Source organism: Mustela putorius, unplaced genomic scaffold (assembly GCF_011764305.1).
Source record: "Mustela putorius furo isolate JIRA1106 unplaced genomic scaffold, ASM1176430v1.1 tig00003834_pilon_pilon_pilon, whole genome shotgun sequence".
In the NCBI taxonomy this organism is placed as follows: Eukaryota; Metazoa; Chordata; class Mammalia; order Carnivora; family Mustelidae; genus Mustela; species Mustela putorius.
In genome coordinates, this window is record NW_025421987.1 from 47942209 (window position 1) to 47959058 (window position 16850).

At 34.6% G+C, this 16850-nt stretch overlaps 1 protein-coding gene across 3 annotated transcripts in view; it reads left to right on the top strand.

The window, feature by feature from the left end:
- LOC101693202 (U2 snRNP associated SURP domain containing) overlaps positions 1-16850 on the top strand; it is a 53910-nt gene that overhangs the window by 7017 nt on the left and 30043 nt on the right. The window contains exons 2-13 of one of the 3 annotated variants that reach the window (XM_004754466.3): positions 2107-2151; positions 3563-3694; positions 6321-6419; positions 9139-9253; positions 9698-9831; positions 12391-12458; positions 13039-13133; positions 13217-13252; positions 13343-13425; positions 14619-14784; positions 14972-15183; positions 16113-16156. In XM_004754466.3, the coding sequence (XP_004754523.1) occupies positions 2107-2151; positions 3563-3694; positions 6321-6419; positions 9139-9253; positions 9698-9831; positions 12391-12458; positions 13039-13133; positions 13217-13252; positions 13343-13425; positions 14619-14784; positions 14972-15183; positions 16113-16156 (1229 nt within the window). Of the gene's footprint in view, positions 1-2106; positions 2152-3562; positions 3695-6320; positions 6420-9138; positions 9254-9697; positions 9832-12390; positions 12459-13038; positions 13134-13216; positions 13253-13342; positions 13426-14618; positions 14785-14971; positions 15184-16112; positions 16157-16850 lie in introns of those variants that run through there. The other 2 variants (XM_004754467.3, XM_045088480.1) reach the window with 2 other exon arrangements.

Consider the following 16850-nt stretch of genomic DNA (forward strand, 5'->3'; position numbering starts at 1 on the left):
GATTTTATTTATTTATTTGACAGGCAGAGATCATAAGTAGGCAGAGAGGCAGGCAGAGAGAGAGGGGGAAGCAGGCTCCCCGCCAAGCAGAGAGACTGATGTGGGGCTCGATCCCAGCACCCTGAAATCATAACCTGAGCTGAAGACAGAGGCTTTAACCCACTGAGCCACCCAGGTGCCGCCTGTTATTTTTAAATCCTAGAAATGATGATTTGGATATGGTGACCTAGAAGATAAAGACCAGCACTGTTTTAGCTGCTCTTGCAGGCTTATTCATCTGGGTGAACTTTAGAATTATTTTTGGCAACCCCTGCGCCCCCTTAGAAGGATTTTCCTTTGTGGTATTGAGCTGTTGAATGAAATTGCATTAAATGTATAAATAAATTTGGGTATAATTGACATTGTCTTAATAATGGGTTTTCCCATCCAGTAGTAGTATGATGGGTCTTTTCAAAAGGTGACTTGAATAACCGAATCCTTCTATAAAGTTTGTGTTTTCTTCACCGGGGTTGTATATGTTTTTTTTGTTGGTTTCTAGATGTTTTATACTTATTGGGACTATTGCAGTTAGGGTATCATTTTTGTTACTTAGCAGGTTTATACTAGTATATTGGCAAGCAGTTGATTTTTTTTTTCTTTCTCAATCTGTTCAGCGCCTTGACTGCATTTTTTTTCTTTTTAAGAGTAGTTATTCTCTTGCATTTTCTAATTTCTAAGTGTGTGCAAATAGGCACATTTCAAACTGTTTCAGAGTGTGTTTCAGAGAATTAAATTTAAATATTAAACAATTTCTTCTTGGGTTAGATGTGAGGAGAAAGTAAAGGAGGAAGCATACAATAAAGCTGGATATAGAAAAAGAAAGATAGAAAGAATAGTGATGGAAGGTATGTTATTGCTTGGTTGTCTTGAGTTTATTTTGCTTAGGGCCCAGCACAGTGGAGTTCAGAGGAACAAATTGATTCAGAGTGAAAATCTGACCAGCTTTTCTTAGCCTTAAGTTTAGAGAAGGTAAGTAGAGCAATAATGTGTACACTTACATGAGTTTTGCTGTATTTGGTCTTTTATATATCTACAAATCTTCAATTTTCTTTTAAAATTAATACAATGTTTTGTGCATTTTATTTGAAATCTAGAACTTGGAGCGAGGGTCAGATATTTGTGGTGTTAAGATTCTTGGTTTCACTTTTAATATTTGACTATACATAAAAATAAGTAAAATCTCACTACCCAATACTTTGCAAAATAAAAAGAACTCAATGACAGTTAAATTCTGGGACTCCCAAGTAAAAATTTGAGACAGATGCCACATGTTATTTAGTTAATAGTCTTGCAGCTTGGGTTCTTCATCTGCATAGTGAAAAAACAAAACATTGCGTGCCATATGTAATTTAATCTGTACATCAATTAAGAAAAATAAGATGAGATTTTAACAGTAGACATTGTTGGAAAGTACCCTTACTTGAAGACTGAACTTTTTCTGTGCAGCAGTCAGCAGTAATGGCATGCTGAATTAGAAGCAGTCTCCTTAAAACAACTTGTAAATGGTAACCAGCAGTGGATTTGATAAAAGCCTTTTCTTTCTCTTGAACTATTTCTGCAGTAGCAGAAATAGTTTGTACCTTTTACATTAAGGGTTTATGTGTGGATTTTCTTATTACTAGAATCTGTTTCTTATATGACTGAGTAGTTGGAGGAAGGAGGGGAAGTTTCTTTGCTGTATAACAAGAAGTTGCTGCTCTGTCAGTGTTGTGGCAGTAAACAGTGTATCTTAGGACTTGGAAAGAGCTTTTGCACGAAAATCTGTCATAAAAATAGTGGTTAAGTTTCCAGATTACAGTTTATAAAGTTGATTCCTCAGATACCTCCCACTCTCATTTGTATCATATTTTGGCACATAGGCATTCTGAATTTTAAAGAATTGACTTGCACATTTATTTTAGATCACAATCTTTTTCTGAGTTCTAGATTTCCTTTGTCTGGTTTTATTAGCTGAGGCAAAATTGCTTCGAGTTTGGGAAGATTAAGTTGTATAACATGAGACATACTTGTTTTGTTAGCACAATATATTTTCAGATCACTTAAATATTGACTTTTTAATAATTGCAGACCAGATCATCAGATGTTCATTCATCTGGATCTTCAGATGCACATGTGAGTATAAAAGGCAATCTGTGTCTTCTTTTTTTTAAAGCATTCATTTAAGTAATCTGTACAACCATTGTGAGGCTCCAACTCATGTCTTCTGGATTAAGAGGTGTATGCTACATGGACTGAGCCAGCCAAATACCTTTCCTTTTTTCTCTAACATTTAATTTCTCTCTGTATCTCTACATTTATGATTTTACTTGCTAAATAAATACTAATACATTGTGTCTGTTTTCTATCATGTTTTTAGCTAGGTGCCCTCTTTTTTTGTGTGTTCTGTTTGTATAAGTTTGCCCCCTCAGACCATATTACTAACCAAGTATGTGTGTATCTTTGTTTTTTTATTGTGCTTGTAAAGTTCTCTACATATACAAGTGTGTATACTTGTACATTGGTTATGGTTTGTGTTATATGCAGTCATTCTTTTTTCACTACATGATATACCTGTTGGAAATTCCTCAACAGTTAAGGCTCTAATATAGTCTTTCTGCTGGCGTTGTAATATTCCATAGGGAGAAGTACACATGATTTTTTAAGTTGTATTTCTTTTGATGGGCATATACTTGCTTAAAGCTTTTTGACATTTGAACAGTTCTTCAATAAACATTCCTTTGCATGTTATTAAAGCAGTGCTCAAAGTATGGCTTTCAGACTCTTGGGGGTTACTGAGAATTTTTCCTGGGTTTTGTGAGTTCAGCTGTTTTATAATAATAAAAACACATTTGCCTGTTTCATCAGGTTGACATTTGCATTCGTGGTGAAAAGGCAATGTATGGGTAAATTGTTGGCATCTAACGTGAATCAAGCCAGTGTTGCCAAAATGTATTAGTTGTCATTGTGTTCTTCCCCACCTGGCACAGTAAAAGTAAAAATAAGTTAGTTTCACTTAAAAATGTTCTTGATGAAGCAGTAACAGGTATTAATGCTTAATTTTATCCTTGTGTGTGGGTCTTTTTTATGTTTTGTGTGATGAAATGGGAAGAACGTATAAGGTACTACTTCTTCTCAAAGTATATTTGTCTTGAGGAAAGGTGCTTGGTGGATTATTTAAGTTGAGAAATGAAAACTGGCCCTTTTTTTCGCTGGCATACCATTTTTACTTGAAGAAACAACTGACAGACTGGTAAATCAGACTTGAGTATTTGGCAGATGTTCTTTTAAAAGTGAAGGAAACAGATCTGTTACTTCAAAGAAAACAATTATTTGTTACTGATATAAAATTTGAGCTTTCAGGTACAAGTTAGAATTATTAAAAACTTTACCTGTACTGAATAACTTTTCTGATGAAATCGTTGGTGATATCAAGGGATGAGAGTTTTGATAGTGTATAGTGAAATTTGTCACTATTTGGACATTTGGGTTGTGATTTTAGTACTACATAAGTGATTTTTAAAAACTTGTTTCACTTTTCCTGAAGATGGATGCATCTGGACCCTCAGATAGTGACATGCCAAGTCGGACACGACCTAAGAGCCCAAGAAAACATAATTATAGAAATGAGAGTACCCGTGAAAGCCTTTGTGATTCTCCTCATCAAAATCTCTCAAGAGTGAGTGTTGATAAAGATAAGAAAGGATAAATGATTTTAATCTGTCCTTGATAGAACTTGGTGATTGGTATTTTGGTTTTGTACTGTTTGTTTCATCATGTACTATTTGAAAATAGCATTCTTTTTTGTATTTGGGTTAATGATAAACTCAAGTTCATGTAAGGAATTTTTTTTTTTTAAGATTTTATTTATTTATTTGACAGAGAGAGAGAGAGAGATCACAAGCAGTCACAGAGGCAGGCAGAAAGAGAGGGAAACAGGCTTCCTGCTGAGCAGAGAGCCCGATATATGGGGCTTGATCCCAAAACCCTGAGATTATAACCTGAGCCAAAGGCAGAGGCTTAACCCACTGAGCCACCCAGGCGTACCCCCCGCCTTTTTTTGTTTATATATGAGATAGGACTCTTGCAAAATTTAAAATTGTATTTAAAAACCAAGGAGTGGGACGTCTGGGTGGCTCAGTCGGTTAGGCCGCTGCCTTCGGCTCAGGCCATGATCCCAGGATTCTGGGATGGAGTCCTGCATCGATCTCCTTGCTCCTTGGGGAGCCTGCTTCTTCTCTTGGCCTCTGCCTGCCACTGTGCCTGCTTGTGTTTATGCGCGCACGCGCGCGCTCTCTCTCTCTCTCTGACAAATAAATAAATAAATAAAATCTTTAAAAAAAAAAACAAACCAAAGTAAAAAGTAAAAAAAAAAGTAAAAAAATAATTAAAAAGAAAAAAAACCAAGGAGTGTTTTGGATATGAAATGGTTAATGGTCAGATTTACTGTTCCTCCCTTATACCAAACACTTACTGAACCAAGTACCACATGCCAGTCACTAGAAATAAATAGATGGGTAAAATGCAGTTCTTGCTCTTAGAGAGCTTATAATCTCACTGTGGGATTTAAAGGGGGATAGGTACTATTCAGTATGGTTAGTATGGTGCCCAAGGCAGTATGAGAACCCAGAGAAGGAACTTCTTTACTACGTGTATCGGCAAAGGGTTCTCATGCTCTTTTAGTCTTTTTTCTTTTTCATATACTTTTTCTTGTTGTGATTAAATTTGGGGAATTAATAAATTAATAAAAATTAAATTTGGAAATACAAAGAAGGTAGTCATCACCAGCCAATATTAACATTGATAGCACTTTATTTTTATGGTATAATATTCTAAGCATAAATATATTTTTACTTTGCTAAGATCCATTTTACAAGAATACATTTTATTTATTTATTTATTTTTAAAATATTTTATTTATTTATTTGGCAGACAGAGATCACAAGTAGGCAGAGGGAGAATCAGGTTCCCTGCTGAGCAGAGAGGTCGATGTGGGGCTCGATCCCAGGATCCTGAGACCATGACCCGAGCTGGAGGCAGAGGCCCAACCCCCTGAGCCACATAAGCACTCCAGGAATACATTTTAAAATACTCTTTTCAAAACAAAACAAAACAAACTCTTTTCAGTATTTTTTTTTAATTTTAGCAAAAATTATTTGAAACTTTTTAATGGATGGTTGTATTTCTTTATGTAAACATTCCATAATTTCCTTAACCATTTTTCTCTTTGGTGTGTAAGGTTACTTTCTTAGAATATAGATAAATAAAATTTGAGCCCTTCTGATTTTGTTTTGTATATGTTTTTCATTGAATTTATATGTAATATTACCATTTGCTTAAAGATGGTGAATGATGACCATTTTTCTTTCTACTTAGGGGAAAATTTACTTTGAATCTATTCGTGAAATCTCATTTTGGGTTATAAACTTTTATTTTTTCAAAGTAATTTTCTTTAAAATAATTTGTAGCAGTGTTAGTCTTCTGTTCAGCTTCTCTCAGGGGCAAGCCTATTTAAAAACCAGGGGATTGATAAAGTCTGATTTTTAATTGGTTAACTTCTTTTTTTGGTAGGCAAAACCTTCAGATTTCAACTACAGATTAATATTTTAGGGTATATTTAATAGACATTACTCTCTTTTAAGTTTATGAATCAAAATCTAACATTTAAATGAATAACTGAGCAACTAAAGATCTATGGATGATTTTACTTCTGCTGAAATGTGAAATATTACTATTATGTTTATAAACGTCAGTACTGATGAAGAATGAGTGAATTTATTGATTTATAGAAGGAAGTGATGTGATTTGTGGTACCTGTAATGGAGGTTATAGATGGCATTTAGATACTGAACTTGGAAATAAATAGTGCCTTCTCCCTATTTGAATGTCTGTTTTCCATCACTGCTTCTTTTGCCCAGAACCATCTGTACTTTTTCTCAAGTGATTTTATTCTTGCTGCCGGCAAGTTTGTTGAATGAGTTCTAAACCTTGGCATCTCTCTCTCTGCTTTTTAACCTTTTTTATAAAGATAATGGTTTTTGTATGTTATCGGCCTTGAGCTAGCAAATGAAGACATTCTTTAAGGAATATTTAGAATCAAGCCCAAGGTAGGCACTTGATGCTTAAGAGTAGCCTCAGTTTTTCTCCTTTACAGTGAAATTTCTTTTGTAAAGTCATCTAATCTGAAGACTTGGTTATCATATGAGCTGTACCAGTTAATAGTATTAAATATTATAGATATTAAGTATTAATAGATAGTATTAAGAATGTCTTTGTAAAGGTATGCTTTTTATTTCTTTTCATAGCCTCTTCTAGAAAACAAACTTAAAGCCTTCAGTATTGGAAAAATGAGTACGGCTAAACGAACTTTAAGTAAGAAAGAGCAAGAAGAATTAAAGAAAAAGGTAATGTTAAAATTGTATTTTCAGTTATCCTTGGAAATGTGTTCTCTGCTGCACAGACAGTAGAGAAATGGTGTTTTGTTCTTCTTTTTTTTTTTTTTAAAGATTTTATTTACTTATTTGAAAGAGAGAGAGATCACAAGTAGGCAGAGAGGCAGGCAGAGAGAGGGGGTAAGCAGGCTCCCCGCTGAGCAGAGATCCCAATGTTGGGCTCGATCCCAGGACCCTGAGATAATGACCTGAGCTGAAGGCAGAGGCTTAACCCACTGAGCCACCCAGGTGCCCATTTTCAAAGGTTCTTGACCAGGGTATTCTCAGCTCTCAACACTAAGTCAAATCTGTAACACAAGGTACATTTGGAGGAGTCCAGTTTGTATCCCTATCTCCTCCACTGTCTCTTCTGTGTAAGATTTGGCTCTTTTCTGGTCTGTTCTTTTTGTATAAGCAAATGTGTATAAACAGGTATTGTACTCCTCTTTCTTAGGTGATCAGTGATATGCTATATCCACTATACTTTTCTCCATCTTGCTTCTTACACTTAACATTGTATCTCAGAGATTACTGCAGGTATAATGAAATATTCCTTGTGTTTTTAAATAGCTGTGTAGACATAGTAATTTTTCACTAAAATTCTATAAAGGACATTTTTGTTTTGGTCTTTTGCCATTACAGATAGTGTTGTTAATGGATAGTGTTATGCACATGGTTTTTGTTTTGTTTTTTGTTTTTTGCTAATTTGCCTTTGGGATATATTCCTGTAAGTGAGATTATGGGGTTGAATGGTAAATGTATAAATGTAGCTCTGTTAGATATTGTCAGATTGCTCTCTATAAGGTCAGGGACATTTTGCATCTCTCAGTAATGTATGAGAGGTTGTTTCCCTATAGACTTGCCACAGAGGATGTTTTTGAAGTTTTGGCAGTCTGCTCAGTGAAAAATGGTATCTCAGTGCAGTTTTAAATTTGCATTTCTTTTGTAAGTAATGTTGAACAGCTTTTGTGTTTGTTTCTGTGAGCTGTCTGCTTTTATGTAAACCATTCTTTCTAGAATTTAGTAGTACTCTGTTTTTTAAAGAAACTTTGTATATTAAGTATATTAACACTTTGTCTACGTATGACACAAGGTGCAGTGTTTTTTCCCAGTCTGTCAGTTGTCTTTTTATTTGCTTATGGTATTTTTTCCATGCAGAAACTTGTTTATTGTAATGTAATCATATTTATCAGTCTTCCCTTATGATTTCTAGTTTTCAGTGTTTTTCTTACTCCTAGCTTATAAAGGAATTTCCTCATGTTTTTTCTAATACTTCAGTAGTTTCTTTCTTTCTTTTTTTTTTAAAGATTTTATTTATTTATTTGACAGACAGAGGCCACAAGCAGGCAGAGAAGCAGGCAGAGAGAGGAGGGAAGCAGGCTCCCTGTGGAGCAGAGAGCCCGATGTGGGGCTCGATCCCAGGACCCTGGGATCATGACCTGAGCCGAAGGCAGAGGCTTTAACCCACTGAGCCACCCAGGTGCCCCAGTAGTTTCTTTTTTTTAAGATTTTTATTTATTTATTCATCAGAGAGAGAGAGAGCGCACGAGAAAGAGAGAGAGCACAGGCGGGGAGAATGGCAGGCAGAGGGAGAAGCAGGCTCCTAGCTGAGCAAGAAGCCTGATGTGGGACTCAATCCCAGGACTCTGGTCATGACCCCAGCCAAAGGCAGATAGATGCTTAACCGATTGAGCCACCCAGGCGTCCCTTAAAGAGTTTCAGGTTAAAAAAATTAAATTTGATTCATTTGCAGTTTCTCTTGGTATGTGATGTGAAGAATTGGTTCATTTTTATCTTTTTTTCAAATAGTCAGCCCAACATCATTCATTGAAAAGTCATTCTAGGGGCGCCTGGGTGGCTCAGTGGGTTAAGCCGCTGCCTTCGGCTCAGGTCATGATCTCAGGGTCCTGGGATCAAGTCCCGCATCGGGCTCTCTGCTCGGCAGGGAGCCTGCTTCCCTCTCTCTCTCTCTCTGCCTGCCTCTCCATCTACTTGTGATTTCTCTCTGTCAAATAAATAAATAAAATCTTTAAAAAAAAAAAAAAAAGTGGAAACTTGGATTTAAAAAAAAAAAAAAAAGAAAAGTCATTCTATTCTCCATTGATTTGAGATGCTTCTTTTATTGAATACTGAATTTCCAAGTGTTATTGGATTTACATCTCTATTTTTTGTCTGTTCCATTGGCCTTTTATGCATACATGTTTTGGGGACATTGTGAAGAGTTACATTTGAAATTGTTAAGGTTCTTTTGAGCTTTTTTCCTAATGCCAACTGTGGAGTTAATTGCTGCTTCAGCTTCTGATATTCATGTCTTTGGTTTGTGAAGGAAATCTTTATTACCACTGAATTAAATCATCATGCTTTGGAGCTTTGGAAATGTCAAAAACCTTAAAAAAGTAATATATTTTACATAGTTGTCCTGTAGTTTGACTCTTGATGTCTCTAAACAAATTTACTTAGTGGGTCCTTTTCTAGTTCCACAAATTGCCGATGAAGGATCAAAGTCTCTCTTAGTTTCAAGGTTAATTAGTATCTACATCTGCTAAAGATTAGGTGTTACCTATTAGGACTGCATAACCTGCTTTTCCCAGTGAAGGGAAAGATTTTGTTTACTTATTCCTTAATGAGTTTTGCCCTGTTTACAATAATATTTTTCAGACGAAGTGGTATTAATATTTTCCTGTGTTTTTAGGAAGATGAAAAGGCAGCTGCCGAGATATATGAGGAATTTCTTGCCGCTTTTGAGGGGAGTGATGGTAATAAAGTGAAGACATTTGTGCGTGGAGGTGTTGTTAATGCAGCTAAAGGTTAGTGTGACTATCATAGTCCTTGAGCAAACCCAAAATGTCTTAGTAGAATAACTGTAGGTAATTATGAAATATGTTTGTTGTCTTTTGAATTTCACATTTCCTTTCTATCAGCACCCTCTAGTGTTGATACTAATTATCAATTAGTAGGATAAGTGGCCAGATGTATATTAATGAGAAATTTGAGCCAGATAAGTTAGATAATATCTTTCATTGTTGAATACAGTGAAACACTTTGCAAAAATTTTAATATATTTCATAGTTTTATTAGTATTTTTGAGAGTTAAGGTGGTAATATGAATTTAACTTCATATTTTGTCAGTAGTGATATATCTTAGTGCTTAAAGCATTTTACTAATTTCTGTTTATTTTTAAATAAAAATGATAAATAATATGAAATAATTTTAAAAATTAGTCTTGAAACTTAACTGTTTTAAATTTCAGAAGAACATGAAACAGATGAAAAAAGAGGTAAAATTTATAAGCCCTCTTCAAGATTTGCAGATCAAAAAAATCCTCCAAATCAGTCATCCAATGAAAGACCACCATCTCTTCTTGTGATAGAAACAAAAAAACCTGTAAGTCATACCCAGATAAGTGACTTTTTATGTTCAGAGATGATACTACTAATGATTTTTTAGTTACTTCCACTGTAAGCAGGACTTTGGTTTCTTGTTTTTAATTATTTTGGGAGTAGATGTTGAGTTTTGGTGTTTAATCTTCCTAGAGAATTGATAATAAGTTAGAGTACAGCATGTAGATAGTATTCTTTTCATGTTCTTTTTTTTTTTTTTAAGATTTTATTTATTTATTTGATAGACGGAGATCACAAGTAGGCAGAGAAGCAGGCAGAGAGAGAGGAGGAAGCAGGTTCCCTGCTGAGCAGAGAGCCCGATGCGGGGCTCGATCCCAGGACTCTGGGATCATGACCTGAGTCAAAGGCAGAGGCTTTAACCCACTGAGCCACCCAGGCACCCCTCTTTTCATGTTCTTTGAGCAGTGAACCTCTGGTGTTTTAGTCATAATAAGTAAAAGATTGATTATATTTTAGGTATAAATATAATGGGATTGTCTTTTTAAGCAATTCTGAACTGAGGTATTTAAATAATATCAGCATGTGTAGTGGCAGTTATCTTGGAAGACTATATGTATTCTGATAATGTATTTTTTGCCTAGAACATTTTTGGAATTAGTGTCAACTAGTGGTACTTTCTTTTAAATATTCTCAATGTTAGAAAATGGTGGGGACTTTTCATGGGGGTTAGAAGGTAGATGTGAGTCATGTCATTTGGAGCCACACTCGGTGAAGAAATACGATTACACTGAATGGTGAGACTGACTTTTCTTTTGTGACTTTTAAAATAGCTCTGAAGGCAGTGGAAAAAAGCAGTTTTATTGGGATGTAATTCACATACCATAAAATTTACTCTTTTAAAGTACAGTTATTTTTTTAAGGTGTATTCACATTTGTGCAACAATCACTAATCTCTAATTTCAGAATGTTTTTATTACCCCACAAAGAAATGTTAACTATTTTTAGTCATCCCCTACCTCTGACAACCACTAATCTACTTTTTGCCTGTTTGGATTAGTGTATTTGGGACATTTCATGCATGGAATCATATAACATATGGCCTTCTGTTTCTGACTTCTTAGCATAATATTTCAAGGTTCATCTGTATTCTAGCATATAGTAGTACTTCATTCTCTTTTATAGACAAATAATACTGTTTTATGGGTATAGCACATACTGTTTATCCATTTATCACTTGACATTTGGGTTGTCTCCACTTTTTAGCCATTATGAGTAATGTTGCTATAAACATTTGTGCGTAGGCCTTTTTTGTGGACGTATGTATTCGGTTCTCTTACATATACCTAGAAGTGGAATTGCTGGGTCAAATGGTCGACTGTTTGTTGAACCTTTTGAGAAACTGCCAAAACTCATTTCTAAATTAGCTGTACCATTTTACAGTCCCATCAGCATCATTACCAGGGTTCTAATTTTTTTACATGTCTTCACCAACACTTGTTAAAATTGTCTGTTTTTAAAATTTTAGTCATCTTAGTGGGTATGAATTTGTACCTAATCGTGGGCATGATTTGCAGTTCCCTAATGACGTCAGACATCTTTTTATGTGTTTATCATCCATTTGTAGTCTTCTGTGGAGAAATGTCTTTCATATCCTTGGCCCATTTTTTAGTTGGGCTATTTGTTGTCTTTTCTGTTGCATTTTCCACTTCCTAGAGTCAAGTCTCTTATCAGCTATACGATTTGCACATGTTTTCTCCCATTCTGTGAGTTGTCTTTGTCCTTTATTGATAGTGTCCTTTGAAACACAAAAGTTTTTAATTATGATGAAGTTGAGTTTATCAGATTTTTTCTTATGGCAGGTGTGCTTTTTGATGTCATATCTAAGAAACCATTGCCTCTTTCAAAGTCATGAAGAGTTATTCCTATGTTTTTCTCTTAAGAGTTTTATAGTTTTTTTTTTAAGAGTTTTATAGTTTTTGTGCTTAAATTTAGGTGTGTGAATCATTTGAGTTAATTTTTGTGTGTGGTGTGGAGAAGAGTACCAACTTCAGTTTTTCTTGCATGTGGATATTCTATTGTTTTCACACTGTTTCTGGGGGGAAAAAAAGGCTGTTTTTCCCCATTGCATTATTTTGGCACTTCTAAGAAAGGGATCTCAAAAGCAGTTTTAAAAGAGGTGTTCCAAGATGTTACTGATTATTTTAATAATTCATAGTCCTCCTAAGGTGATTGTTTTGAAGAAGTGCATATTTTCAATGGTTGCTCATGGCAGTCACTTGGCAGTTCAGTTACTTTATGTTCTTTAGTTTTGCTCCCTCTAACAATATTGAGGCCTAAGTATCACAGGCATTTGGGAGATAAAGTTTGTGGTTCCTTTACTTTAAGACTACTCGTCATTTTCTTTAATTGCCTTAATAATTGAATTGTTAAATTCTTAATTGACGAGAAAAGGAAGTACAGTGAGAACAGAGACATTCTTTTTAATTTAAATAATTAGAACATAATTGGTACTCAAAAATTATTTAAAATGATCTGATTATTGAACCATTAATTTTGTTTGACCATGTTTTGTTTGAAGTATAACTTGTCATATCCTTCATAGCCACTGAAGAAAGGGGAGAAGGAAAAGAAAAAAAGCAATTTGGAACTCTTCAAAGAAGAATTGAAACAGTAAGTTTTATAGTGCGGAGAATGGCTGTCATAGGTATATTGAGCTGATACTTAGAGATGCAGGTATGAAGAATGTAGAGTACCAATTAGTTATCACGAAAGGCCTTAACCTATGATGAGGTTGTTTTAGAAATTATAGTGATTTCTTTTTTTTTAGGGTATGTTTGAAAATGAATTAGCATTTCATCCAGCATTGAGGTTGGTAGCATAATATGGATGCAATTCAATTGATTTATCTCATGTCCGGAGTCCTGTTTGCAGTGGAAAAAATGCGGTTACTGAGCAGTGAGCAGACTTAACCAAGAAAGAACAAATTCAGTTTGTTTTAATGTTTTATTGTTGAATTTTCTTCTCACCTTAGAAGTGAGCTTTGTATTCTAATGCTTGCATGACATACCAGAAATTTGCTTATGATTGTTATAGCTGAGGGATTCTTTCATCCTGGTTATTGGTACTGGCATTTAATTACTCAAAAGTATTTCAAGTTATATGAACATAGTACCTGGATAAGTTGTATTCCTAATAAATGTGAATAAATAACTTTTGCCTCATTATTAGTGATTATAAATGTTTTCAACAGAATTCAGGAAGAGCGTGATGAGAGACATAAAACAAAAGGCAGGTTAAGCCGATTTGAGCCACCTCAGTCAGATTCTGATGGCCAGCGTCGTTCTAGTAAGTGGCATTTATTTTAATGTTTATATTTGTGATTAACTATTCTAAAAACTAAGACTTGTTTGCTTTTCCCTCTTTTAAAGTGGATGCGCCTTCAAGAAGAAATAGATCATCTGGTGGTAATACAGTTTTTTGCTTTTTTAATTAATAGAAATTGTCCAAACCTTGTATTTTGCAGGTTATAATTTTTTTATCCCTCTTTGTCCTAGTTCTTGATGATTATGCACCTGGCTCACATGATGTAGGAGATCCAAGCACTACTAATTTATATCTTGGAAACATTAATCCACAGGTAATCTTAGAAAAGTTAGATGAATGTTGGCTCATATTCTTTATAATTATGGAAGAAAACTACTTTGCCAGTAAAAAATAAAGTCAAGAATCTGAAGTAAGCAAGTTCGGTGAAACCTAAAGGCTACTGAAGTCTTAAAAATTATCTTAGAAAATTGAGCCTTAGTGGTGTGGACTGGTATTGGCTTGCTACAGTTCTTAAGGACTTATCTCCACTTTCTGTAACTAGACTATCTGAATTTGAAATGTCTTACTGTATACTGATTTTATTTATCAAATCAGGATGTGTCCAGTGGTTGACAGTGTTCTTTTGAGACTACCCTCTTATGCATAGCATGCTTCCTTAATGGACGTCCTTTTTCTATTTTCTCTTCATCGTAACAGACTAGTAATTTGTACTTCTGTCTTTTATGTTTGAATTCTTTTCCTTACTTCAGTGTTTCTTGTGTTATGGGGAAAATGGTGGTGGTTATACATAGTATGCTCTTTTTAAAAAATTACAGGTTTTTTCCCCTTCCCAAAGATTTGAGAGAGAGTATGTGTGTGTGCACATGTGCACACATGCAGTGGGAAGGGTCAGAGGCAGAGGGAGAAGCAGGCTCCCTGGTGAGCAAGAAGTCCGACATCCCAGGACCCTGGGATCATGACCTGAGTCTGAAGCAGATGCCCAACCACTGAGATACCCAGGCACCCATAATTGTATATATTTTGGACCTCATTGGGTATTTACTGTTTTGTTGGGTGCTGGGGGGGAAAAGTGATTAGGTGCCTTTTTTTTTTTTTTAACTTTCATCAGCAACATATACTTTCTCTTTGCCTTAATTGAGATAATCAGAGCTGACTGAAACAAGCCACTGGTGAAGAACAGCTTATTTTAGATGCAGGATCTCAGAAGGAGCAGGAGGGGATGTAGAAGTGTGCTTTTTCTTTTGCCACCCAGCCTCTTCACCTTGAACACTTACTTGTGTTTCTAGTATGAAAATATTTGTGAATGTACCTTGAGGGCAAGGTTTTTACCTTTATAGGGTCCTAGTACTTGAATGGAAAATTGTAGCATTAATATATCTCACTCTTCATTTTGTAAAAATTTGCTTTCTGTTGCATAGATTTTCCCCTTTTTTACTACGTATCGAAAAAACTCTTATGTCTTTTATTTTTATTTATGTATTCATTTTCTTTTATGCCTTTAAATAGATGAATGAAGAAATGCTTTGTCAAGAATTTGGAAGATTTGGACCATTAGCCAGTGTGAAAATTATGTGGCCTAGAACTGATGAAGAAAGAGCAAGAGAGAGAAATTGTGGCTTTGTGGCTTTTATGAATAGAAGAGATGCTGAAAGAGCTTTAAAAAATTTAAATGGTAAGAAAGTTTCTATTGTATACTATAGAATTCAGGTTTTTTTTTCTGGTTCTGAAAAGTATAAAAACTCTAGGGAAAAAATGGACCAAAAATGGAAAGGTTAAACATGGGAATTAATTCAAATTAACAGAAGTCTTTTATTTTGTTTTGAGAATTACCAGGGTGACCTTTCTTTTCTTTTTTGCAGGAAAGATGATTATGTCATTTGAAATGAAGTTAGGTTGGGGTAAAGCTGTACCTATTCCTCCACATCCAATATACATTCCGCCTTCTATGATGGAACATACGCTTCCCCCACCTCCATCAGGACTGCCTTTTAATGCGCAGCCTAGAGAGAGGTTAAAAAACCCCAATGCTCCAATGTTACCGCCACCTAAAAACAAGGAGGATTTTGAGAAGGTAATTTAAAAAATGTACATAGGGCCGCATCTAATTTGTAAATACTAAATCTGTGGTAGTATTTCTTTTCAATAATTTTATAGAAAATGTGTGTGTAATTCTGTTTGACAACTCTTAAGAAATAAGTAGATGTGTTCCCTGCCTTAGCCCATGGAAACCGTGTATTGAAATACTAGGTCATATTTTTATTTGTGGCTACCATTCCTTTTTTGACCACTTAAGTTTTTTTTCTTTGTCCACTATTGTATCCAGGTTTGCTTAAGTGCAGTATCTAAATTTACTTTGTTCTGAGAAAGTGTTACTCTGTATTTGGTTAAGTGACTTTTCATTTAGAAAGACCTAAATAGTTAAACTGTTTGGATGGCTGTTAGCTAACTTAGTTCTCAAGATCTGAGGTATTAGAGTATTTGAGAACATATGTGGTTTTTTTTAAAAAGCAGTTAACTACTCTAGTAAAAGCAAAGGGTGAGTATTTTCTTTTTATTAAACACAAAACCAACTTAATTTCAAGTTTATAAGAATTTGTTGGTTCTGTTATGAAATAATTACACTTAAAATGACAGGGCTGGTTTTAAAGGCTTGGGAACAAAGTAGCAAACTGTATGGTCAGAGGCAAACAGTTAATTATTTCACAAATTAAAATCTTTATCTGATAATTCTCAGTGTAGTACCTATTTCAGTGCATTGATGTGCATTCTGGCAGGAATGTTCTGATTCTTTGCATTTGGTGAACATTTATTGTTCACTGAACACATCCATTTGCATTTATGTAATTGCTTAGTGTATAATTACTTCAAATGCAGTGATTGCCTGCAAAACTTGTGATTAGATGTGTAGTGTTTTCAATGCATTATGTATATTTTTGCTTGTTACTTGTTAACAATACTCACATATTCTATGTTTATTATCTGATGTGACTTCATATACAGACTCTGTCGCAAGCCATAGTCAAAGTGGTTATCCCAACAGAAAGGTACATGTTTTTCTTTATTATTACTGATCTAAATATAGACAATATCCCCTTCTGAATTAAAAAAAAAATGGTGTTCAGGAAAAGGTAATATCTTGACTGAGCAATGGTTCCTTCCCAGTACTTTTTGGGGGGGATATTTGACTATAGTATATTGCAATTTTATGTCATTATCTTTTTGTTTTTATTGTTACCAAAGTAGGGAATTTTATAGCATTAGTAGTTAGAATGTGTTTGATAGATTTAATCTAGAGTTGTTAGTCTAATAATATTAGACTATTGTGCGGGGAAAGTAGGTGTTTTAAATGTATCTTAAATTGTATGTAATGTTGGAATTTGACCCAACCTTTTTTTTTTTTTTTTTTTTGTATGGGGGTGTGTGTGTCTTGGTTCCTGAATGATCTGTGTTTAATATGTAACCTTAGTTTGAGTTCTCCTTACTGAAGAGCATAGTTTTGTTTTTTTTCTAATTGATTAGGAATTCCTATTATCCTTATGAACATTGAACATGGCTAGAAAATTTTTTTCATGGTAACAAAAGGTATTTGGAATTCTTTTATTTTCCTTTTTTTTTCTTTTTAAACATAATGATCAAGCAGAAGAATTCATGCTCTAGGTATGCTCTTGCTCAGTCAAGCTAAGCCTTTTCCCAAACACAGGAACACAACACTGGTTGAATAATAAATGAACACAAAAG